The sequence below is a fragment of the Lacerta agilis genome, chromosome 2 (assembly GCF_009819535.1).
Source record: "Lacerta agilis isolate rLacAgi1 chromosome 2, rLacAgi1.pri, whole genome shotgun sequence".
Classification (NCBI taxonomy): Eukaryota; Metazoa; Chordata; class Lepidosauria; order Squamata; family Lacertidae; genus Lacerta; species Lacerta agilis.
Window position 1 is genome coordinate 16,588,098 of NC_046313.1, and position 25,599 is coordinate 16,613,696.

Below are 25,599 nucleotides of genomic sequence, written 5' to 3' on the forward strand. Positions count from 1 at the left end.
TAGGGGCTTCCACAGGAAAAAATGTTTGTGGGGACTGTGCCAGCACTTGATATATGAACATCGATTCAAGGACACATTTTTGTCACTTCAGTTCACAGTAAATGTGTTTGAAAAACTATCAAAGTCAGTGCATCCCCCCCCCCCGTGCAATATTTCCCCCATTCCCCAGAATTTCTTTTTTTACCCACGTAATACTGAGTCGGAGGCATAGTGCAGCTCGAAGGTGTGCGTGTCTTGTGTATTTAATATCATAAGTGACGGATCATTTCTGCAGGACTTTTGTAAAGGTACTTCCAGATAGCGTAGTAATGAACCGCAGCAGCCGTGGCGACAAACAGATGCCAGATGGCGTGGGCAAATGGAATGATCCCATCGCTCTTGAAGAAAATCACTCCCATACAGTAAATTAAGCCTCCCCAGGCAAGTTCTTGAAGTCCATCGGTGTTGTTCTGTGGATTAATAAAGTTTTTTTATATTTTGTAAGCACTCTCTGTGAGAGAATGAGGCTGGTCATAACATTCTACTCCCGCTACTGAGTGGTACAGCAGTATCACGCCTGATGAGACTGTATTCATAGTAATAATAATAATAATAATAATAATAATAATAATAATAATAATAATAATAATTTTTTATTTATTCCCCGCCCTTCCCCGCCAAACCGGGCTCAGGGCGGCTAACACCAATAAAATCACAACAAAAACATAAAACAGTTCATTAAAATACAGATTAAAATACAATTTAAAATTAAATCTAAACATTAGCTGTCAAACTATTAAGGAGTGTTAGCACAGAGCTGTTCCTGCAGGTTCAGGTGGAGCTGCCATGTAGTCCTGCATCCCATTCCCACAGCAGCCGGCAAAAGACTTCTAGAAAGGCTACAAGCAGGGCTTGAATACAACAGCTTATCCCGCTATACCAGAAAACTGGTATTTGCTGGCATGCGGGCTCTGAACATGCAGGTTCCATTTAGCTATCATAGCCTTTAGAAAAATTCCAGAAGAACTGGTCTTACCCACTTTAAAAACCCATCTAATCCAGGATCCATCATCTCACCTAGCAGTAGAAAATTCCACAAATGAATCCTGCACTGTGTAAAGTAATTTTGTTTGTCTCTCCTAAATCTATTGCAAATTTTGCTGGGTGACTCAAAGTCATAATGCAATGGAGACAGAAGCACCACTTTATCCAGTCTCCATTGTATTAATTGAGGCTAATAAAAACTATTATGTTGTTCCCTGTCTTTGTTCTCTCTTCCTTCCCCCACACCACGTCAAGATAATAAGATTCTATTGCTTTAACATTTTCTCTAAAAGAAGGTGCGCCAACATTTTGACAGTGTTGCTTGCTTTTACGCATCTTTTCCAACCTGGATATCCATCTTTATATAGGGCAATCAGAGCACCTACATCACAACTGTACAGGAAGGCATTGCAATATTGGCAATTTCATTTCCTATTTTCTTACTAATCCCACTTGACACATAATTGGCCTTTTCCCCTGTCAGCATAGACTCAGTTGTTCTCATCATTAAACTATCTACCACTGTACCAAGACTCTTTTTCTGGGAAATCACAGAAAAAAGTCAGATCGTATCAGTGCATATGTGAAGTTGGAATATATTGTTCTAGTGCGTACCTTTTTACGTTTAGTTATATCAAATCTCATCTGCCAATTGGTTGACCATTCACTCAGGTTGAAGAGACCAAGTGCCAACTCTTCACATGCAAACATCTTTGGTGTGAAGCCACAGGCTGGGGGTGGGGATGGAATATTCCAACCCTTTTTCATGTCTACAATTTATATATATTGCACCAGTTTGCTACCCTTCTTGGCTGCAGTTCCAGCAACATCTATTCTTAATCACATCCTTTTTATCTCAAGGCTTATAAGCCGAGCCAAACTGAAACCATTTCCAAAAGGGTAGCTGCGTTAGTCCAAATAATATTCCGTACGCAAATGTAATGGCAGTTTAATTGAATGGATATGCAAAAGTGAAATTAATTGCATCCACTTTACTTATCTGACCAACTAAGAGTAATTTATCAATATACTGCTTAAAAGCCAATGAAAAAAACATTGCATGCTGCTCCATCAAACAAGAAACCATTTCAATCTGCTAAGAGCACAAGCGTGGCTTTGCTGGTTTATCTATGCTCTAGCAGTACAGTCGTACCTTGGTTGTCGAACGCCCTGGAACTCGTACGTTTTGGCTCCTGAACGCCGCAAACCCAGAAGTGAGTGTTCCAGTTTTCGAACATTCTTTTAGAAGCCGAACGTCCGACGGGGCTTCTGCAGTTTCCAATTGGCTGCAGGAGCTTGCTGCAGCCAATCAGAAGTCACGCTCTGGTTTTCAAACACTTTGGAAGCTGAACGGAATTCCAGAGCGGATTTCGTTTGACTTCTAAGGTACGACTGTATATCCCAAATTCCATTGACTTTACTGACAATACTGCATATGCGGGCCAACACTGTTAATCTATAGACATTTGGATGGTGCCATATATACCGGTAATCATTCTGCTATGTTAAACAGGATGCTTTAAGTTGGTGCCTGCTTCACTGGAGTATATATTTGCCAGCAGCGGTGGGATGGAGCCATGGTGTTATCCTCCCTACACCAATGTTGCTGAAGCTTACCTAGGAGGGTCTGGGGCAAGGTTGGGGCTGCACGAACGCATCAGCATCTGATTGGTTCTGCCAGGGCATCCATGCAACCCCAACCTCACTGCTGCTAGTTGGCTCCATCCAGGTAAGTTGTCGAGATATGGGGTTGGGATGGCAGTTCCACTTCCACCACAGTGGGTGCTGCTACTGGTGTTGTTTTTAGAGATTTTAAAAAATGGAGGAGGAAAGAAAAGGTTAAGCAACAGAAAACAGCAAAGATCCAAATGACTACAGTAGTCTTTTTAAAAACAAACTTATAATAGGTATTAATAATAGCTCCTAAGGTTTAGATTTTAAAATTTAGCAAGCATACTTACCATGGAGGTCACAACTAGGGCAGGAGAAAAGCCCATTGCTAGATAGAAGAAGAGCTCCACAATTTTATACCTACAAAAATAAAGTAAAGTAAGCCTACAACCAAGCAAAAGAAACATGCATTCCCACATCAACAAGACCGCAGTTTTCACTTGCATACATTTATCTCCCTCAGCAATACATTGCCAATTTTAGTGGCACATCTTTTGTTATACCCTCTACTACATTGGGCTTCCACAGAATGGAAATAATTCTTTTGGTTCAGCATTCCATTATCTGGAAAAACAAATGTACAACAGATATCAAAAAGGAAGGCTTTATCTTTTGACGGCCCAGTGTGTCCCTGCATTGGAAAGATATCCTCCAGAGAAAACACAGATCTTTCGTGCAGCCGAAAGAAAAAAAGCTGGGTGTGGGACAAGGAAATTTGGGTGACGTGGAAAGGAGCAGGGACATGTGTTAAGAGAATCTGGCTTCCTCTTGTTGATGTGGCTAGATTTTTTACACCTATTAATCTTGCTAGAAAATGATAAATATCAAGTATCAGAAGCAGACAGTCTGTCTCCACTCGGTGGAATAGAAGATGGATTGCACCTAGAGCTTCTATTTCTTTGATAGAAATCCAGGCTTTTTTCACCCACTCATATTGAATTATTTATCAAAAAGAAATCTCACAAGTGAAAGAGAGTAATTTTCTACACTCTGGTGATGTGCCTGGTGCCAACATGTAATAAGACTGCCTGGCTATTAATTCAGCCTTTTCAGTCTGTGTTTCTCAAAAGAGATAAGAGAATACATTTATGTTAAAATTGTTTTGTTTTTCATTAAATAAAAATAAGCAAGATGACGATCTGTTCCAATTTTTCTTACACGGAAACACCACGTATAAAATAAATACACACGATGAAGAGGTGTCACTCTAAATGTAGAATGCTCCTTCACAAGTCACGATACCCTTCCATTTATGTATTTTTGCTATTTTCAAAATCGTAAGTTAAGTACACATATTAGAGTTCTGTGCAGACAACATTTTAACCATGGATCAGAAATCAGAAGCAGGCTTATGGGGATAAGGGTTCAAGTCCTACTCTCTTCTATCCTGCTTCAACATTATGCCTGATCATTGCTAAACTCAGTTAAACATATCCTAACTCCACTTATGGGAATGCTGGATTTGCAGCTCACAACCTTGGCCTTAACTTGAACTGGTCCCAGTTCCAAAAACCAGGACTAATATTTACATCTGCACAGACTCCAAGTCTATGAAACACCAATTCAAATACGAATCACAATGTTGTCTTACTTCTCATGGTAGAGAAACACATAAATGGCTCCACCAGCAGCCATCAACCAGATAAACCATCGCATATGGGAGGCCAGAGGTCCAAGCTCACGAAGATTTAACCTAAAAAAAATATTAAGGTGACAAATGAAATGCAGAACTGATGGCAGATCAAATTGAAGACAATCTGTATTCCATGTGCAGATATAACAAAAGGATTAAAACTACTCAGGCAGAGATTCATTTCTACACCATTCAATTTATGAAGTTTTTTTCCAAATTAGTTCAGTAAATTTAAAATATTGATGTGTGCAAAGATGATACCTATGGAGTTTTTACATTTTACAGCAAATATTTCGTTTTAACAATCAGATTGACAGCAAACAATATTTTTTATTTTTTACACTTATTTTACACTTGAGATGACTTACAACAACTTTAAAGAATTTACTAATTAAAGAATTTACAACAACTTTATTTACTGCAACCATGCTGCCCTCGGATATCCCACTGGTGTCTCCCCTGCACCCCCGTTTCTAGGTGTTTTTGTCCCTTTTGGGGTTGTTAGCTGGGTTGCTCTTTTGGGGGGGGGGGTACTGCCTGTTTTTTTATTTTTTGCTTGATTTGCTGTGGAGTGTGCAAAGGCTTTTTGTTTGTATGGTAGTGGGGTTGGGTCCTGAGTATTGCCAGTTTTTCTTGTGTGAAAGAGGTAATTTGTGGTGCCCACAACAATTCCTTTGATTTACAAATGTGTCCCAGGCCCCAAAAGGCTGGGGCCCCCTATTGTAAGCAATACAAATGAGTAACTCCCCACATGCTATAAATCCTATTAAGATCACTGGTGTTTTGGGAGAGCAGAACTGAAAAGCAGTATCAGTTATTATAGTCATATATGAAACATCCTGGCTCCTGTACATATGCAACACACTGTCTTCCATGCAGTTACCAAGAATGCGGTTGATGACTAAGGAGAAGCCTCCTTATGTATGCACGTTGTCCTTGATGGATCAGAACAGCTTTGTCAAAAATGCAAAGCCCTTATTTATTAAATGGAAAAAGGATTTCACTGCCCTGCTTCTAACTCTTAGCAGATTAGGCCATGAGCAATTAGTCAACCAATCCATTAAGTGGAAGCTGTCACTGATAATATGCCATCGCCATTTTGTCCTATCAGTAAGTATACATTTTTTAATCCTTACCATGGTGCATATGATGCTGCAATGAAGATATAGATCATCACTCTGTCACACATATGAAAGCAGTGCTCCATCGTCCTAAATGGAAAGGCAAACAAGGGAACAATCACTTTTAAAAAATCGGTATGTTACTAGAAACATTACCCATTATGAAACATTATTCTAAAAAATCTAAAAGCAGGATGGTAGGCACGCCATAGAGTTCCTTTCCTCAGGAACAGGTAGCCCTAAATCTTAGTTTTACTGAAGGTATTTTGCTGTTCACCTAAGGCTAACGAAGCCAATCACAATTCTAACATATCACATGATAGATATGTATGTGGATAGATAAGTCAGATAGACAGACAAACAAACAAACAAACAGACAGACAGACAGACAGACAGACACTTAGAAAGTCAGATACAGTTTGTGTTCAGCTACACCTTGTGAAGAAGTACAGAAACAGTGTGTGGGACAGGAAGGAAGGGATGCACTACCTGCTGCTGCATTATCTGTGCTGAAGCAGCACAGGTAGTACATCCCTTCCTTCCTTCCTCTCCTGTACCTGTGCAGCAAATTGGATACAGATGCCTTAAATAAATGTTTTATGGTCTGTGGCTATACTGTAAAAGTAATAAAATAATAATAATAATAATAATAATAATAATAATAATAATAATAATAATAATAATTTATTTATACCCAGCTCATCTGGCTGGGTCTCCCCAGCCACTCTGGGCGGCTTCCAACAAATATTAAAATACAATACAAAGTCACAGATTAAAAACTTCCCTAAACAGGGCTGCCTTCAGGTATTTTCTAAATGACAGGTAGTTGTTTATCTCTCTGACCCCTGATGGGAGGGTGTTCCACAGGACGTGCGCCACTACCGAGAAGGCCCTCTGCCTGGTTCCCTGTAGCTTTGCTTCTCCCAGTGAGGGAACCACCAGAAGGCCCTCAGTGTGGATCTGTGTCCGGGCTGAACGGTGGGGGTGGAGACGCTCCTTCAGGTATACAGGACCGAGGCCATTCAGGGCTTTAAAGGTCAACACCAACACTTTGAATTGTGCTCAGAAACGTACTGGGAGCCAATGCAGATCTCTCAGGACCGGTGTTATGTGGTCCCGGTGGCCACTCCCAGCCACCAGTCTAGTTGCCTCATTCTGGATTAATTGCAGTTTCTGGGTCACTTTCAAGGGTAGCCCCACGTAGAGCGCATTGCAGTAGTCCAAGCGGGTGATAACTAGAGCATGTACCACTCTGGTGAGACATCCATGCCGACACGACCTTACAAGGGGCCGCTCGGGACTTCGTGGAAAGCATGGCCTCCATGGGGCTGTCCCTGAATAAGTCTGGTCCAACTCATAGCCACGGACATGCCTTAGACGTGGTGTTTACCTCTATGGATGTTGGTGATCTGACACTAAGTAAAAGCAAAACAAAAGAAGTGCCATGGTCAGATCACTTCCTGGTGCAACTGGACTTCTCCGCGACCCTTCCCCTCTGCAGGGAGGCGGGACCAATTCGGATGGTCCGCCCCCGCTACTTAATGGATCCAATTGGCTTCCAGAGAGTGGTAGGGGATATATTATCCCATGTTGATGGCCTTTCAGCTGATTCCGTGGTGGCCCGCTGGAATGTGGAGTTAACCAGGGTTATTGGCTGTCTGGCTCCGAAGCGTCCTGTCTGGCTCTGAAGCCTTTCCACAGTCGTACCTCTATTTATGTATCCCTCTGGATACGGGATCTTCGGGTTACGGCCACGGAAAACAAGTATGCGCTTCTGGGTTTCGCCACGCGTGCACTGAAGTGTGCCTCTATTTACATACTTTTGGGGGTGTGAACGGACCCCCGGAATGAATTAAGTCCGTATCCGGAGGGTCCACTATAGCAGCACAATGACAAATCTTTTGCATCTTGTGTATTTCACTATTCTACTCTGAAACTTTAAACACATAACATTTTTAAGACCAATAATGGACAAAATTCAGTGGAATCCTCAAGCAGGAAAACTCTTGTTACCCAGAGTGACTACGGTAAATCATTCCAACCTCCTTCGGGCAAGGAGGGTTGTATTCAATGGCACAGAGGCGGCATTCCATTTCTGCAACAAGAGTTCTCCCTGCGTGCCCTTCACCTCTGCTCCAACTCTCTGGAGTGGTTTCTGAGGGTGCATGCAGGGTTGCAAGGGATGGGAGAGGAAGTTCTGCTGCCCAAGCAGATGTCTGTTGCATGAGCAGAATAACAGTGATGGGTGCAACACGGATAAACCACAACCTAATTTAGAAGCAGCAAGTTGTGTGCACAGCAGCACAAATTAACCCCAAATGAATACTTGATTTATACCTTAAATGACTCTTTTTCCAGGAAATTATATGAAACACTGTGGAAACGATGAACAGTGCACAGAGACCAATCCCATACATCCACGCTGTTATCTTTTCCCATCGGTCATCAGAGAGCCTATGGAGCAGGGCACTACCCACAATGGCAGGAACAATGAGGAACTAGGGAAACAACAGAACATGTTTATTTGCTAGTGTACCAATCCTCATTTAACATTCTACTTGCTATGCCTAGGCCTCAATCACCTACTATCTACCCTTTGCTTCAAAGAGGAATAAAAAGAACCAGTGGTTTTAGAAGTCGTCCATTATACCCAAATTTGTTACAGTTGAAAAGACATTGTTATTTCTGTCTTTATCATGGAAAAGAGAGACATCTCTGCATCAGAGACATCAGTAAGACTTTTAAGAATTTGCTTAGGCTGAAGATCACAGAACTGCTGTGTCACCCACCCAGCCCATCCCAACACTGTGCCAAAATGTCAGATGGTATATTGTATCTAGGATTAAAATATGCTGGAAGTAACACTTTGTTAAAGTTAACTGTGCAAGCAAAAACTGCAAAGTGCTTAGAGATGGACTAACACAAATGCAGACACACTGATGTATAAATAATGTCCTGATTTACCCCCCGCCTTTTAAAACATTCAAACAACAACTTGTTATACAAGTCAACCTCAATGCTACTTCCAAGGTTAACAGCAGCTGCAGCAATTTGAATTTCAAAATAATGAAAGCTACTAAAATAGGAAGTGGAAATGGAGAAACTGCATGACTGGGATAAGGAAGGCCAGTGCCTTTCAAGTTGCAGATTTTACAGAAGATATTTTTATTATGAAATCAGGGTTCCTCTTCTGCTACCTCTTTGTGCCTCATTTTAATCAGAAGCCTTTTCAATAATCAAAGAGTATTTTCTAGCCTTATTACTCAAGGCTGGAATTTTTACAAGTTCTCCAGACAAACCTACTCACTCATTAGGTACTTAAATTGTTCCTACTTTTTAAAATTACAGCTAGGAATTTCTTTTAAGGAAAATTATGAACCAAGGCTTGACCCTCAGAAAGACCACCAAGTTTTCAGTTTAAGCGGGAGCTTGGAAAGTAATGATGGATATGGTGTTAAAAATCTGAGCTATAAATCAGGAAGCCCTTGTCTGGATTTCTCCTCTATTGTGAGCTCACTAGTTGAGACCATCTAGCCTAGGCGTCGGCAAGGTTATCCAGCCATGGGCCGAATCCATACCACGGAGATTGTCCATGGACCGGACATGCGCAGTCTGATGCCAGAAATCGCGTCTGCACATGTCCCCAGTGCCGGAAATTGCTTCTGCGCATGCCCAGATGCAATTTTTGGCGTCTGCAAATGCACAGATGCAATTTCTGGCACCACTCGGCGAGTCCCCGCGCCGCGTCAGTTTAGCGCAGTGTGCGGGGGACTTGCCAAGCGAGCAGCTTGGTGACTGGGCGGCTCGTGGGCTGGTTAAACGGCCTTCGTGGGCCGCATCCAGCCCATGGGCCAGAGGTTGCCGATGCCTGATCTAGCCCCTCTTTCTCAGTCTCATCCAGCCCCTCACACCCTGCATTAAGCACAATAACATTGGCTTACCTTAAAGGGTTTTTGTGAGGATCACAACTAGATATTGCCTGTGAAGTGTGACTACTTGAAAGTCTAAAGTATTGGTATTACTATTGCTATCGTTATGATCATTTGTTGCAACTGTTTCATTGATTTCAAACTATGAAGTGAGAGCTTGCCCAATATGTACCTGCTTGATGGTTTTCCAGCCCGATGAATCATTTTGCTTTTTGACATCACCAATATAACAGTTTATTAAATACTCTAAAACTGAGGAAGAGCTGCAGAAATTAATGATCCATGGTACACGCCCAAGGTAAAACTTTCTGCACACTGTGATGCCAGGAGGTGATTTCAGATGCCTTCTTAATGCCAATATACAAACATTGCAGATGTTGTAAACTATCAGCTTCATAGCAGGAAAGCAATCCATTCTACAGCAGGGTAAGAGTAATTCATCTCTTAATGTCCCAGGCCTTTAAATTTTAAGAAAAGCTGCTATGCATTATGCTATTGAAATATTATCTGCTTGATACTAGTTTAAAAGAATTAGCTGGTTCAGAGCAGCCCCACTTCCTGTGAGAGTGAATACTGGGAGTACATTATGATACCACATGGAATGACTTCTGCTGTAGTGCCTCTATGAAACCTGACATTTAAACATACAAATGTACAGAGGTACCTTGGTTTACAAACTTAATCTGTCCCGGAGGTCCGTTCTTAAACCAAGGCGTGCTTTCCCATAGTAGCGGGGGACTCAATTTACACTCAACAGGAATCAGAACATGTTCTGCTTCCAAGGCACAGTTCACAAACCAAAACACCTACTTCCGGGTTTGCAGCGTTCATAATCCAAGTTGTTCATAAACTAAGCTGTTCTTAAACTAAGGTACCACTGTATTTGCATTTTACTGATGTCTGTGGCTCCACTGGAAACTATTGACAAACATAATCAAGGCTGTATTATGAATAAACCATACATTTCACCATGAGCTGGCAAAGAATGAATCAATGCTACTAAATGAAACAACCCCCCCAAACCCCCCCCATAAAACTCAGACAAAGTAGAAACAACAATCAAAAGACAGAGTTATTTCTGGCAATAATTTAATCAATACCATTATCCTGAAAGCAGAACTAACTAGAACTTTTAAATAGCATACCACAAAACATAAGCAAAAATCTCTGGTATAATATGTTGTGCGCAACAGTTAAGGCAGCCGAGTTTGAAAGATTAATCAGAGTTTTGTTCAGCAGAAAGCCTGGAGAGAAATAAATAATTCCATTTTAGGAACTGGATAGGAAAGCTTTATAAAATGTGTGCTTTTTCTTTTTTAGGCCACGGATTACTAACAGTATGCATGGGCTGCAAAACTAGTAAATATTTTGTTTGCTGGACAATACCTTAGGCAGCCTTAGAAGCCACTTTGAGATGGAACATATGCTTCAATTTAAAACACTGCTATCTTATTTTTAAAAAAGAGTGTCAAAACATTTTTGAAATAAATCTCTCTAGATCCTCCAAAGTGGGAGAAAAATCTTTAAGCAGTTATTAGTTTAGGGAAAGTAGATCCTCATGAGGCTTTAGCGAACTGTTGATTCCTAAACATGGAGCACAATGGAAAAAGATTGTATGTGTTATGTACGAGTGAATGAATGAATGAATGAGCAATCAATGGAATGTGTGGACTCTGCTGTTGTACCAGAACATTTACTTATTGCAGCAGTCTCACCTGTATTAATGACAGTTCAGCAGTACTAGCCTGTATTCAAACTATGAATAAAACAAAATCTCACAAAGATGGAAATTAGAATTACTTTTGATTGTGCTGCCAATAAATCAATTTACTTACCGCATGAGTGTAACAGTTAGCAGCATGCTCATAGCAGGTAGGTTTGTAACGGCTATTCGCTGGAGCTGGGTGGTTCATGAATCTGTTGAGACAAGCAAGGCATACCGCTGATGCAAACCAATAACTTAAAAGGATGTAGAGGAACAAGCTCACAATGCTCAGCAATAGCAGTTTGTGACCTAGACCAAGGTTAATTTGGAGGTGAAGAAATGTAATGCATCTTTTGGAAGCACTGTGTTCCACATTTTTTCCTACAGTACAAAAGGCAGCAGTATTTTCTTTACTCGTGACAAGAAAAGTAAGTCAGATTTTGTCGTCAAGGGGCCTACTTCTCAATTAGCTGCCTACGTGAATTACAAATAAAATAAAAATCTCAAAATACACATCACATCCTCCAACCCCAGGCATCTTTTTTAAAAAAAAGTTTTTGTAAGCCCCAGGACTTCAACAGACTGCCACGAGGCTTTTATTTATTCATATACCACCATGGACTTATTTGAGTTTACAAAACTGGAAGGGATGAAAGAGAACAATGACTAAATGCAGGTGCAGATACTTTGTCTTAGTTTCCACAAATGGGGAGGGAGAGATACACATACAGAGGTGTCCTTGTGACAAGCATATGAGAAACTGGTTTCATCTGTTGTCTTGGTATCACACCACCAACACAAGCTTTTACAGTTACCAGTAACCAGGATGGATTTGATTTAAATCAAACTGATTTAAATCACAATTTAAATCACTAGTCAGTAAGGCTTGATTTAAATCAGAGTTTTTTACATAAAGACTACCGGTAATTCTTGCTGGTATAACTTTAATATGCAAGTAGAGGAAAATATATTACCATCCAAAGGTTATTCAATCATGAAATAAAGATTAGTTTTTTAATTATGTAGAATAAGGCTGTATATGTTTATTTTTTTGGTAAACAAATTCCTTTAATCCATTCACAATGTCATTTATGCTCTTCCAGAGGTTTTTGTATGATTATTGGGCAGTTTCTCTGCCTACAAGATATTATCACAGATGCTTGGTTTACTTTTGCATTCTCAAAACTGAATTTGACTCAGCAGAGCTCACATGCCTCTTCTTCACAGCAAAAATGTTATAACATGAACAGAGTTGATAAAAAGACCTTAATCCTATTGTTCTACAAACCTATGAATACAGAACCAACCCCTTCAGTGTTAAGTTTCAAGAAGTTCAGTGAATAGAATAGAAACAATATTTTTCTGATTGTTTGGAGTGGAATGGATCTAATAAATCTATTTAAATTGCTATTATTAAGGTAATGATTATTTTTCTCCTTCCTAAGTACAACAGAAAAGTTGTCCAAATATGAATGATTAACCTATTAAACTGGGGATTAAAAAAAACTAATATGAAAAGTTGTTACTCTAAAAATCTTCATCTACTTGCATATTAAAGTTATACCAGCAAGAATTAGTCTTTATGTAGAAAACTGTGATTTAAATCAAATCCACCCTGCTTGCTCCTGCCCCCTTTTTTCAAAATGGGGGTAGGGGGCAAGTTCATACGTTAACATGTAATTTATAACTATCTCCTGAACATACACACCAACTTTAATTCTATTATCTCACTCCCCAGTACATATATTACGTTATGATCTTACAATCTATTTTGTTTTAGTCATTGTTCCTTTCAAAAATAGACATAGGATAAAACTATGACACAAAATGTAGAAAGCACACCAGCTTCCATCCTGATGTCTCAATCTTCAAGGGAGATGCCACATTGAACATTCAGTATGGTGCCCTTCAAAACCCATACAAGGGTTAAATCCCAAAGCCTCACTCTCCTGGACTACTACTTAAGCAAGATGTATTTCCCAGTATTCCAAGCAAAGTGAGGATTTGGGGTTTAACAAGTCTGTTTGCTTATTTGCAATGTAGTTAGAAACATTTGTACGATTTCAGTCTACAAACCTTCTAGATGAGCCTCGTACAAATGTTTCTAACTACAGACTTCAGTATTGTTGCCTGTCCTACTGTGGCTATGCAAATACCATTTGCTATGAACAGGAATAACTCTGCATCTGAATATAAAATTTTATGCAGATCTCTCCATTGTTTCTAGGTTATCTTGTTTCTGTTTCTCGGTGCCCCCGTCTGCATAATATGAAAATACTATTTTCCTACCTTACTGGGTGACCAAATAATTACAAGCTTCATAATACATACTAGTTGCATATACCGTACTAATGAGCCAAAGTCTATATATTTTTATTTACTCCCAAAACATGCATAAAATTTTGTGCTAATCTCTATAAACAACTATAGTGCCAGTGCCACTTGGTAAATTTCATGCAAGAAACCACATAACTGAAGTGATGATTTTAAAATAGTAAATGGATAGCTGTTTGCACTAAAGTTGTTTGCTTTCAAAAGTTATATTGTCACAGTGTAGATAATACACACCAGACTGTTTTAGTCCATCTGAAATCTGCAATTATCTCAGCAGAGGACTACAGAATCAATCAAAACAAAACTAATATGGCTGCAAACAACCAACAATTATCAAAAGCCTATCATCTTACCTCCAAATAAACATGTATAGGATTGTGCTTTAAGTCCCACTGCATTCAGCTAATGTGTTTACAGCCTTAACAAATAATTTGTTTAATTTGTTTAAAGAAACTCTTTGAACTTTGTGGAGACAGACAATATCCTATTTCCACTCATAACAATAGTTTGTTTTGAAGAACTATGCACACTTTATTTTTTGAAAGACAGTCTCTGCCCACAGGCTCACCATCTAAGAGAGACACACAAAAATAAAAAATAAAAAAATCTAGAAGTAACACACAAAAGAGATGGGAAAATGGGTATTCATACAAGTTTTTTATGTTCCGCCAGTAAAGTCACATACAGGAGTTTATATAACACATTGCTCAGTGTACATGCTAAAAAGAACGGAGTCAATTTTTAAATAGCCTTGGAAGCAAGAGGAAGATCTGGTTTTGCTAAATTGCTTTTTGTAACAGCCTCAGGTTGTGAGGGCAATATCAACAGTGCTACACACTTAGCCTGCTATTTCTTAATTTGGAAAGCTGATGAGGGGGGAAAAAAGAATCTGATGGCCTAAATACATAGCATCTTATATATCAGGAATTTATTCTCCAGGCTACACCCAGATGCTGAAAGCCTCATCTGAGGATATAGAGGGGCTCATTCAGACTTGCACTTGTCCCGTGCACAGGTCTGAGAGGTTTTTGCCCTGGAAAACATTCCCTTTAGTGATAAATCTGGGCAATTGTCAATCTGGAGAAGACCCGATTGGTGTATGCTTCAATTTGGAAGTAAAAATCTAGTTTTCTCAGGAGAAAGTGGAAGTCTGGATGAGCCCATACTAAGGGGTCTTCATTCTGCAAATATGGCTCCAGATACAGGTACTGTATTAAATTACACATGTTCAGGCTTCTACGGTTCTGTCAATGGCAAGTGTGACGAGTGATCAGCCTTACTCCCGACTTTGAAGTGGCTCTCAAGACCACACCACACCCAGGCCACACCCCTGCCCCAGCCACACACCCTATGTTTCACCCTCTCCTTGAGTACTCATGCCTGACTGGAAGTGTCCTTGGCAACGCCTCTTTTTTGCTTCGATGGGGGATACAACAGGCTATGCAAGTGTGTGTAGAAACCGAGCCGACTGTGCAATGGTAAATTTACATTCACTACTTTGTTCACTTATGCATCTGGCCACACCCAGCACTGGCGAATGTGGCCCTCAGGTAGAAAAATATTCCCCACTCTAAGCTACTTTATCTTCCATTTCCCTCCATTGTGATTAATATTCTTTGTGGGGGTCAAAACATTAGAAGAATGCCAATGTTTTACCATTGCCACACCACCACCAAGATTTTTGCTGCCTGACAATCCACAAAGGTACAGCTGTTCACAGACGTCTTTGGCTGTGCGGACTGAATAACTCAATATTGCAGCCTGGCAACATCCTTCTGCCAGAAGGCACAGCTTTGCATCTTTCTCCTTACAGATTCAAACATGTCTTTAAACCTATAAATATGTATGGATAAGTGCCTGCCTATCTTTAAAATGGCCAATAATTACTAGATAGAAATATAGTATTTTTATTTTTATTTTTCTAGGTCAATGTTCAGAAGTTAGATTAGTTAACTTCTGACAGTTGCACTGCCTTGCAATTTCAAGTACAAATCTCAGTTGCCCTCGTGTCCAGCTGTATGGATAACTGAAAAAGATTGGAGAGGTCGTAGAGTCATAACTTGGTGCCCAAGTTGTGTTGTGAGCTTTTTGAGGTATTATGACTAGAGTGTGCAGTCGTGTTGGTAAAAAGCTTCTAGCAGGTACCGCAGCCAATGACATTAAAGAACCACTTAGTTTTCTCCAAGGCTGGTACAAAGAAAATTAATGTTGGCCCCAAGAATTTGGGTGCTGGAGCATAAATACAGGCAATGACCATTTTATGCTTGTCCAATATGTGCGCAACTGCACACACACACACACACACACACACACATCACTGCAACCCAGAAGTGTTTGGAAAAGGGGGTGAGGTGGTGGCAAAGCAGACTTATGCATGATCCACCAACATGTGTGGGGGTCAGGAAAATAACCCCCGTGCAAAATGGTTGTTGCCTGTACCTGGAAGATGATTCTGGCTTTAGCCAAAAACATTCTGACAAAGAGTCAAATTCACTGTTACTTATACATGAGAGTATCAGTTGAATTCAATGGGCATGACTAACTTAACTCCATTGATTTCAATGAATCTACCCTTGAGTAGAACTTATTTGGCTGTATCAAAAAGCGAAATGAAATAGATCAAATACAACACTGCCATACCTCTTTAAAGGTAAAGGTAAAGGGACCCTTGACTGTTAGGTCCAGTCACGGACGACTCTGGGGTCAGATGGAGGCAAGCTTATCAATATGGGGATGAACCTTGTACAAAACTGGCTCAATCATTAAACTACACCTCCCTCCTTCCCCATGCTTCTATTATTCCTTTTGATTCCTTTTAATAAATAAATAAATGTATTTCGTAAGCACTGAAGTAGCAATACTGTACAAATGGAAAAGATAGATATCATAAACATCTTAATTCCACATATTAGCCTCTTTATGCAATACAAACATTCCTACTAACATCTTAATTCCATTTCTGAACCAACACATTGCTGGACAGAAATGACCTAATTTGAGCAACAATCTATTTCTGCCCCTTTTTAATGATTTCCAAATTGTTTTTACATTCTTTGCTGCCCCTCTTTCCCAGTTCTAGAATGTAACATAGCCAAAACAAACAGATGAATCCTGTCTCACTGCAGAGTCAGTCATTCAAAAGAGGAGAAAAATGCTGAAAATCCTCTCTAACAGCCATACTGTACGTGAAAGAGAAGCTTAGTTCAACCAACATGAGTATGACAAACACCGGATATATGAACTTTCACCCACTTCCAGAAGATGGAAAAACCTCATCTTTCACTGTGATCTATTTCCTTTCTAAAAGCAGAGCAGTATACTGTACTCACCTCTTCTCTCAGTCATCAGATACCTACCCACCTTTCGGAGAGAAAAAAATGTGCAAACAAGACTTCTACAGTACTTGCATATAAAGTTTTAAGAGCGCAGAAAACAATAGCAATGTGCAGTACTGAATACCCACATTCTCTGAAAATCCCAGAACCCCAGCACTTCTTCTCAAAAAGTTTATCGTAACTCTGTTTGCTTTACACTTATGCTAAAGCGGTAAGGGGTGTCATGAAAACCACAGATGAACAGGAACATACAGAATCACAGGAAGAATTGGAAAGAAGCAAGAGCGTGAAATTAGTGCAGTGGGTTAAATTTCAGATGCCTTTCATACCCAGCCTTGGGCCAGGAACACTTGCCTCCCTAAGATCAGTGCTAACATTCTCAGGAAGAATGGCAGTAAAGGAGGTACTATAAGACTACTCTGAGCAAATATTAGTTGAATATGACCCAATAGGTCAAGGCAAGTGTTATATCTGGGGTAAATGTGTTGTTGCTTCAAGGGGTTAATACTGGAGCTGACTTCTTTCTGGTCAGATGCATGAAAACAACCTTCCTGCTTTGCTCATACAAGAACAATGCATGTTACTACAGTGCAGGAATGCACAATCAAATTCCACTGGCTTTTGCAAGTAAGTATGAGGTGTTTTTCCCTCTCTAGAAAATAAAAGAATTATGTCAGAGCATCCCCACATTAAGAATGTGATTTTAAGTGTGACTTTCTGAACAGTGCAATATGGGAGAAGCCCTGGGAGAGTTAAAAGGATCTGTACCCCATCAATGAAGGTACAACAGGAACATGAAGGAGATGCAAAATGAAGCAGAAAATCCACTACATTATAAACTACAATAAGATCTCCCTTAAGGAAAATTTAGCTGAAAAGCAGCTCATTTTCCAAAGAACAGCTCTACAGTTCCTGCAAAACATGCAACCCTTTCTACACCATCTTGGAGAAGTAGTATTTGAATTACCCAATTCCACTGCTCTCTATCTCTATTTTCACACAGCACACGTATTCCCAAATCTGTTTGTACTCAGACAGTCCTATTCACCTGCTCTTTTGCACAAACACTGTTATGAGAATGTTATATAGATGGAGACCAAAGCACTTTCCAAGACAAGCAATTATCAATTCTGTATCAACTACAGAATTTCCTACTGATTTCTTGAGATTAAGCCAAGGCCCAGGTGTCCAAGCAAATGAGTCAAAGAAATAGGAAACAAAGGATTGCATGCTACACCCTTTTACTTCACATCAACCAAAGGAAACTACTTCCAGCACCTCCCCTGGTGCCACATACACACATTACTTCATTCACAGCACTCCCTCAGCTTTAACTCATTCATAATATTTACCACCACTCAATTCTGTTGTCACAATCTCTCCACCACCCGCACAACCACACTTTGCTTTGTTTAGGCAAGGTCTGTGTGGAATTAAGACCTGTGACATTATAACAACAGGCTAAGGGACATAGGAGCCAACTCCTAGAGGCCAAGGTCCCTTTGCCCGCCCCCCCCTAAAATATTTGAGGGGGCCACTCCCCCAAAAAAGTTGCCATTGCCATTCAATGCCATTAAGCATTGCCATTCAAATGGTGTACCATGCAATTATGTGATGCGGGTCTTACCTGCCCCTCCCTCCCCAGCCCCAATATTTTATTCAGGTTTGCACCCTTGCTAAGGGATAAACTAACCTAGGTGACAGCATCTTGGGGTTCTGCAAAAGCACCAGGGCAGCCTCCCCAAATGCATGCAGGGAAAACATGAGAAACTGTGGTGTGTGTGGGGGGGGGGAGGAGAACAGGGTTCAATAGACTAGACTTGCAGGCATGGCCAAACTTAGCCCTCCAGATGTTTTGGGAGTACAATTCCCATCATCCCTGACCACTGGTCCTGTTAGCTAGGGATGGGAGTTGTAGTTCCGAAACATCTGGAGGGCCAAGTTTGGTCATGTTTGGCACTAGAGGCAAGGAAGGTGGTGGTGGTGGGGTTATCATATCTGCACTAAGTGATCTGGATGCCCGTGCAAGATCTCCCGGGGGGGGGGGGGTCCCCGGGCGAGATCAAAGGCTTCAGAGGAAAATCCACTAGAAGAATCCGCCTCGTTCCTAAACGGAGAAAAATATCATCCCGGGAGAGAACCCTGAATAGATCCCAAGAACTAAAATCTGTCGCTCGCACACATACACCCAGGCGCGCGTGCGCCTCACCTCCTGAATTTCTCCTGGAGTCGCCGCATGGGGGTCCAGCGCAGCCGCCTCACTTCGAGCTGGGGGTCGGCACGGGGGGCTCCTGGCGGCTCCTGAGGCGGCGAGGGCCGGAGTCCGGGCCCTCATTGGCTTGTCAGCCCCGAGCGGAGGTAGCTGGAGGTGGCGAGGCGAGGTGAGGCGAGGCGAAGCCAGGCCCGGGGCTGCTGCTGTTGCCTTGGGGTCGCGCGCAGAGTCGACAGAGGAAGCCGGCCGGCCGCGGAGCTCCCGCTTTTTAAAGCGGCGCCGTCGACTCTCTCGCCGCTCGCTCCGGCCCTCGGCTCGGACCCGCCCCCCGCGCGCGCCGGTGTCAGTTCAGTCGGGTGCCGAGGCCGTGTCGGGAAGCCCCGCCCACGCCCGACCTCCGGAGACGCTGATTGGTTGGGAAGGAAGAAGAGGGTGGGGGGGAGAGGGAGGGAAGCGGCGGGAGAACAATGGGCGGTTGGCGGGGAGCTCGCGCACGGTGGGCGGGAAAAGGGAGGCGGCGGGCGGTGAGGTAAAAAAGGAGGTTGGTTCGATTTGAACGCGGTTTAGAAGAGGGGGGGGGGCGAGGATGAGTCAAGGCAGCGGCTGCCTCTCCTCTCAAAGGGGAATCCTCCTCAGAAAGGGAAGATGCCGAAGGAGTCCTCTGGCTGCCTGCCTGAGTTTATTTTCATCCATCTTTCTAGAAGTAAAACTCAGGACTCCAAAGTTGTTGAGCTCTTTCTTTTTTAAAGGAAACTCTAAAGTCGTTCAGTCAGTTGCTTCTTTTTTTTTAGGCAATCGGCCTCAACATCAGAATCAGAAGAATCTTTTTTTGTTTATTTATTAAACAGACATTACATACAGCTTCTCTTAATTTGGGACTGGCCCTGGAAAAGAGGGTCTTCTTGGAGGGAGCTGTTCTCTTCTGACCTTCCATGGTTGAAAATGGAGATGGTTCTTGAGGGCCGCCTCAAGTCTTGTTGACCCCAAACACAAAGAAGCACCTCTAACGACCCCCCAAAAGAAAGAACTATTAAGTCCAAAAGCGGTCTCTCGAGGGCCTTTCTGTGCCAATTCTGTTCTCGTCCCGCTGAGCGCTTCTCCCTCAAGAGAGATCCTCCACTGGTAATTCTGACATCGGGTGCTTGAAGAAAAAGGGAACAGTGTGATGCAAGACACTTGCGCTTCTCCACAGAAGAGGCTGCCCTGTGCTGCTCTGCATGAGCTGCTGTTCTGGACCTTCAAACTTTGCTGGTTTTGGCATGCTATTGGGTTGTTTGAATTGAAGATGAAGCAGGACCACAAACTTGCTTCAGTATTGCATCTCTGCATGAGTCGCCGACCTGGACTTGCCTCTTTTCCATCAGGATTCAAGCTTAGACACCCACAGCTGTCACTAACATGGGAAACACGGTGTTATGCATTGCTGAACACCTTTCTCTGCCTATCTGTAACAATTTACAATGGCTGAGCTGCCCCGACTTGTGAAATAGGTGTGTTGGTAAACTGACCATAGAAATTATTTTGAGCCTCTACTGAAGAAGGGGTCACAGAATTGCAGCCTAGAATTGCAGGCGGTGAGGGAGAAAGCGGTAGGGGTTTAGGATGTTGGTCAACTGGCAGGTCAGGTGCTGCAGAAGCTGTGGTCTCTACCACCAGCCAGAAGACTAATAGATGTTCTTCCAGTTGCATGAGAGTCAGTGATCTGCAAACAGTTGAAAGAATGTTTGAAAGAACTGACAGCATGAGGAGGAGAACCCAGTTGCACGGATCTTTGTCATATAACTGGGATGTTGGTGGCGCTGTGGGTTAAACCACTGTGCCGCTTGGGCTTGTTGATCGAAAGGTCGGCGGTTCGAATCCCCGTGACAGGGTGAGCGCCCGTTGTTCGGTCCCAGCTCCTGCCAACCTAGCAGTTTGAAAGCACACCCAAAAAGTGCAAGCAGTTATATAGGTACTGCTCCAGCAGGAAGGTAAACGGTGTTTCTGTTCGCTGCTCTGGTTTTGCTGGCCACATGACCCAGAAAAACTGTCTGCAGAAGCGGACAAACGCTGGCTCCCTGTAAAGTGAGATGAGCACCGCAACCCCAGAGTCTTTCGCGACTGGACTTAATTGTCAGGGGTCCCTTTACCTTTATCATATAACTGGCATCCTTCACGGTTTTCATTATGTCTGAAAGACCCATGGAATCAAACACTGCCCTCTTAGCTGAGTCATTTAAACATTCAGTTGTGAGGGAGCTGCTCTGCAATTGTTAGCCAAAGTAGCAACTTCTAATCATGTTTTATGCGTCACTACTAATGTTTCGAAACACATTTATTTCTCTTTTCCTCTTAATGCTCATAATTTCTTTTCCATGTGAGGCACAGCTAAATACAGTTCACTTTGTCCTACGAAGTACATAGCCTTGCAGTTGAAACCAAGCAGAAGTGTCCTTTTAAAGAAAAAGAATTACCAGGCTGGCAAGAAAACTGAATTTCCATCATATGACAGCGGAAAGACAGCACCCCCTGCTTGGCCCTTTGTGTGTAACTCAGGCTTAAAAACAAAGACTGTATTCAAAACACATCAATTGCAGCTGGACATAAAGAAGTAACAAAGATGGGGAAGTTTTGTTATCAAAGAGGTGTTATGGGGAAGAAGAATGCAAGAACAAAAATGGATTGCGTTGAAAAAGGCTAGCAATAGCAAAATGATAGCAAAGAGGGAAATGATTGATTAGGAAAGTATCATGAATGATTGTTGTCAATCCGCATTGTTGCCAAGCACCCCAAAAGTATAGATCAGAATAACATCCTTTAAGTCTGCAGTTTAAAAAACAAATAGGAGCACTTAGATGTATTCAAGCCAGCTTGCGCCACATTCCCAAAGCCACAGTTCATCTTGTCTCATTATTTTGACTCGGACTGACAGCTTGATCCTATGAATATGAGACTTGCAATGGAGTAATGCTGTGCCAGGCACTGAAGCAGTGCAAACTAACACTGATTCAAACGTTACACTTTTAGATACACGCCTAAGCTTTAAGTGTGTACCTAAAAATATAGTACAAATGAGACAAATGTATTTGGGAAACACAAATCATGGCCATGTGTAAGTGAGGCAGGATTGGCTGCAGATCCCTTTCTCGGGGTAGAACTAGACACCAGGAGGATAGCTATATCTGTGCCTAGTTCTTGTTCACCTAAAGAAAAAAGAAAAATTCCCTGTGTAATGAGATCCCATTAAATTGTGGAGTTCACCGAGACCCTATTGCAGGCTTCCTCAAACTCAGCCCTCCAGATGTTTTGAGACTACAATTCACATCATCCCTAACCACTGGTCCTGCTAGCTAGGGATCATGGGAGTTATAGGCCAAAAACATCTGGAGGGCCGAGTTTGAGGAAGCCTGCCCTATTCCATTTCACTGGCTCCCACTAGCAGGGGCAAGGAAACTCACATCATGATGTCGCATTGTGCAGAAAGCTGGAACAGATGTTTGGGGACAAGGTATAGGTATGCCACTTTTGACTGTAACCTGGGTTCTACCTACCATTCAGTGGACCTGCTGCCAAATAAAGCATAGAACATCATCATCATCACTGGTATGGGTGAAGTACTAGCATGCCATCCTCACTACTTTTCTGCTGCAGGAACATAAAGGGTCGATCTCTGGAGTCAACCCATAACAAACAAACAATGAAGTCATACTCAAAGTAGACTCATAGAAATCAGTGGGTTGTTCATTATATCTAACCTATATTTATATCAGTGGCTTACAACAAAATATCTTCAAAAATTACAATATATAAATAACTCTTGAATGTGTTTATGGCAATCTCTTCTAATCCGGCTGCTGATATTATGTTCCAGCTTTTCCTTCTAAGGGGAGGTTATAGTAGATACTGTAAATGGGAAGCTTTAAGTGCAAGAAATGCCAGTTTGAATTGTCTGTTGAATATAACCCATGCTATCTCTTCCTGGCTTTACTATTTCTTTTCTAGGTATTTAAATATTTGGATTACACCAAAAATCAAAAAGCACAAACTGAATAACAGACCCATATACTCGTTGGATTGCCATTTTTCTTCTGAATAGTGTGGTAACATAGTGTATTTATAATCATAGGTGGCGCCTTCTGAAGGCTACTTAGTAAATTTAGGCAACTGCCATTAAAAACTAAACTTGCATCATTCCTGGTAGAGACTCAAATTACAAAATGCAACTTCTCATCATTGCCAATATGTGTCCCAGCAGCAACTCACCCGGGTGAATTTAACAAGCACAGATTATTTTCTTAGAAGAAGTAGAAGGCACCAGAGTTGTCATTTTAATCTCTGATATACAAAGGTTTCCTTTGCAACAGCCCCCTACCACAGTCACTTTGAATTATATGTGCATATCGTTCATTTTGAGAGACAGAAACCTAGCAGAGTGACAGGTCAGAAACAAGGTGCTTGCAGTTCTTCTAACAGCTGCCTTTTCAATCTTCATTTTATAACCAAATCAAATCCTTCATACCACAGATTGCTCAAGCCAAATGACAAGAATCTCAACCAAGACGAAAAAGGACATACTTGAAAGTTTCCAGTGCTGCAAGTCAACACTACATGGTAAGTCTTAAGGTTAATACTAGCAGTGAGTAAGTCCCTGCACAGAAACATTTGATAACAATATAGATCTGCAAGTTCATGCAGAAGCCCCAGTGATGCTGTTATAATGACCACACACATTTCATGGCTCAACCGAAACATGGCTCAACTGAAATCAGTCAGACATAAAATTATGCATAAGGAATTTACAAGTCTCGGAGCAAACATTGGGATAGGGGTGGAGAATGGAAGCAAGATCAGTCAACTTTTGATGTAGCAGATGTTGAGCGCTAGTTTCAGTGAGCACAGCATGGAACTGCTGCTGCTAAGTTCAGAGGCAGATGTTACCTGCTAGTTCTGACTTGTTGCCCAGAGAATACTCACTTTTCTGGGTTTTTTGTAGTCTCAAATGAATCCTTGTTGGTCAAAGATTTCCTTTTTTTGCCCCATGAGCTGTTGGACATTCTTTAACACCAAAGCCCTCCTAAGTAACAGAAGATTAATCAGACAGGAATCCTGGCTTCCTCCTGGTGTATGTTGATTTAGTTTGTTCAGTCCTCTTGAAGAGTGAGAATGAAAAAAACAAACCTTGGGGATTGGCATACTTAAAAACTAGTCCGCCCACCACATGGGTATGGAGTAAGAGAATAGCAAGTCTTACTCATGCAACTCTTTTGGCAAGTAGTAGTCTTGAAGAATTTCAGAACAGAGCTTTTGCTTTACAAAGTATGATGGAGAATGACCTAGAGAGCAAAGTTTGACCATTCCCCCCAACCAAATAATGTGAAGCCCAAATACCTGCCAAAATGAAGCACACAAATGTGTTGTTTATTTCAGGTGAAGCCAGTGGAATTGCTTTAAGTATTAGGCTGTGTACAAGCCATACATTTAAAGCACTCTGCCCCCAAGAATCTTGGAAACTGTAGTTTTCCTCTCACAGCGCTATAATTCCCAGCACCCTTAACAAGCTACAGGATTTTGGGAGATATTTACTCTAAATGTGCTTTAAATGTATGGTGTACAGGTGAAACTTGAAAAATAAGAATATTATGGAAATGTCCATTTATGTAAGCAATTGTTTTCATTAGCTACTGGAGTTTAATATACGAGATAGACTCATGACATGCAAAGTGAGATATGTCAAGCCTTTGCTTGTTATAATTGTGATGATTATAGTGCACAGCTGATGAAAACCCCAAAGTTGAAATTGTTAATTTGGGGTTCTCATCAGCTGTACGCCATAATCATCACAATTATAACAAATACAGGCTTGACACATCTCGCTTTGCATGTCATGAGTCTATCTCATATATTAGTTTCACCTTTTAAGTTGAATTACTGAAAGAAATGAACCTTTCCATGATATTCTAATTTTTCGAGTTTCACCTGTATACACAGCCTTAGATGCTTTTACACATAGGAGCCAACTCCTAGGGGCAAAGGGGTCTTTGGGGGCCCCAATAAAATATTTGAGGGGGCCAGGCCCCCCCAAAGCTGATGAGCATTGCCATTCAAATGGTGTGCATGCACCACATCATGTGATCGATTAAGTGGGGTAGGGCTTACCTGCCCCCCATATTTTATTTGAGTTGGCACCCCTGCTTTTACACATGCCAGCAATTTACAGAGCTATGACCATAGAAAGCCAAGGCATACAAATCCTGCTTTTCTTTTCCTATTGCAAAGTAATCAAGAATGATTTAACGCTTCATCCAGAGTCTGTGCAGAACAAAATTACCGGAGAAGGTTTCCATTGCATACTTTATGCTGTGCATCTTAACAAGCAAATCTTCCCCTCTCTGCCAACTTGTAAGGAAAGGTCATTGCATTAAATCTGTTAATTTTTAAGGTGCCACATTACTCTTTGCTGTTGTTGCATTAAAGTAGATTTACAGAGGCTTTTGATTGGCTTGCCCAAGTTCTGATAAACTCAACTCCTGGCAATTTTTCCAGACTAACAGATGTACTGAAGGGAGGACAACAGCTTGGCTATGGAAGCAATTTTTTCAGGCACCTTCTGTTGTATTGCTTGTTGTCAGCTTGAATTTCAATGACATTGCAGAATTC

The 25,599-nt window shown here is 41.5% G+C and overlaps 1 protein-coding gene across 2 annotated transcripts; it reads right to left on the reverse strand.

Moving 5' to 3' along the window:
* Positions 1-211: 211 nt before the first annotated feature.
* Positions 212-24,011, reverse strand: MMD (monocyte to macrophage differentiation associated). 2 transcript variants are annotated; one of them, XM_033138729.1, is made up of 7 exons: positions 23,917-24,011; positions 11,213-11,294; positions 7,786-7,946; positions 5,464-5,538; positions 4,286-4,387; positions 2,985-3,054; positions 212-449 (listed from the first exon to the last, which is right to left on the reverse strand). In XM_033138729.1, the coding sequence occupies exons 1-7, from the start codon at positions 23,994-23,996 to the stop codon at positions 249-251; spliced, it is 771 nt and encodes a 256-aa protein (XP_032994620.1). In that variant the 5' UTR covers positions 23,997-24,011; the 3' UTR covers positions 212-248. The 2 variants fall into 2 exon arrangements, with proteins under 2 accessions (XP_032994620.1, XP_032994621.1); XM_033138730.1 differs by lacking the exon at positions 23,917-24,011 and adding an exon at positions 18,961-19,153.
* Between the last annotated feature and the right edge of the window lie 1,588 nt (positions 24,012-25,599).

Coding starts and splice junctions, on each gene's coding strand:
- MMD (XM_033138729.1), bottom strand. CDS start 23,996: ATGTCCAACAGCTCATGGGGCAAAAAAAGGAAATCTTTGACCAACAAG. Junction 7,947..11,212: donor CTAACTGTTACACTCATGCG/GTAAGTAAATTG, acceptor TTGTTTCCCTAG/TTCCTCATTGTTCCTGCCAT. Junction 4,388..5,463: donor GCAGCATCATATGCACCATG/GTAAGGATTAAA, acceptor TATTTTTTTTAG/GTTAAATCTTCGTGAGCTTG.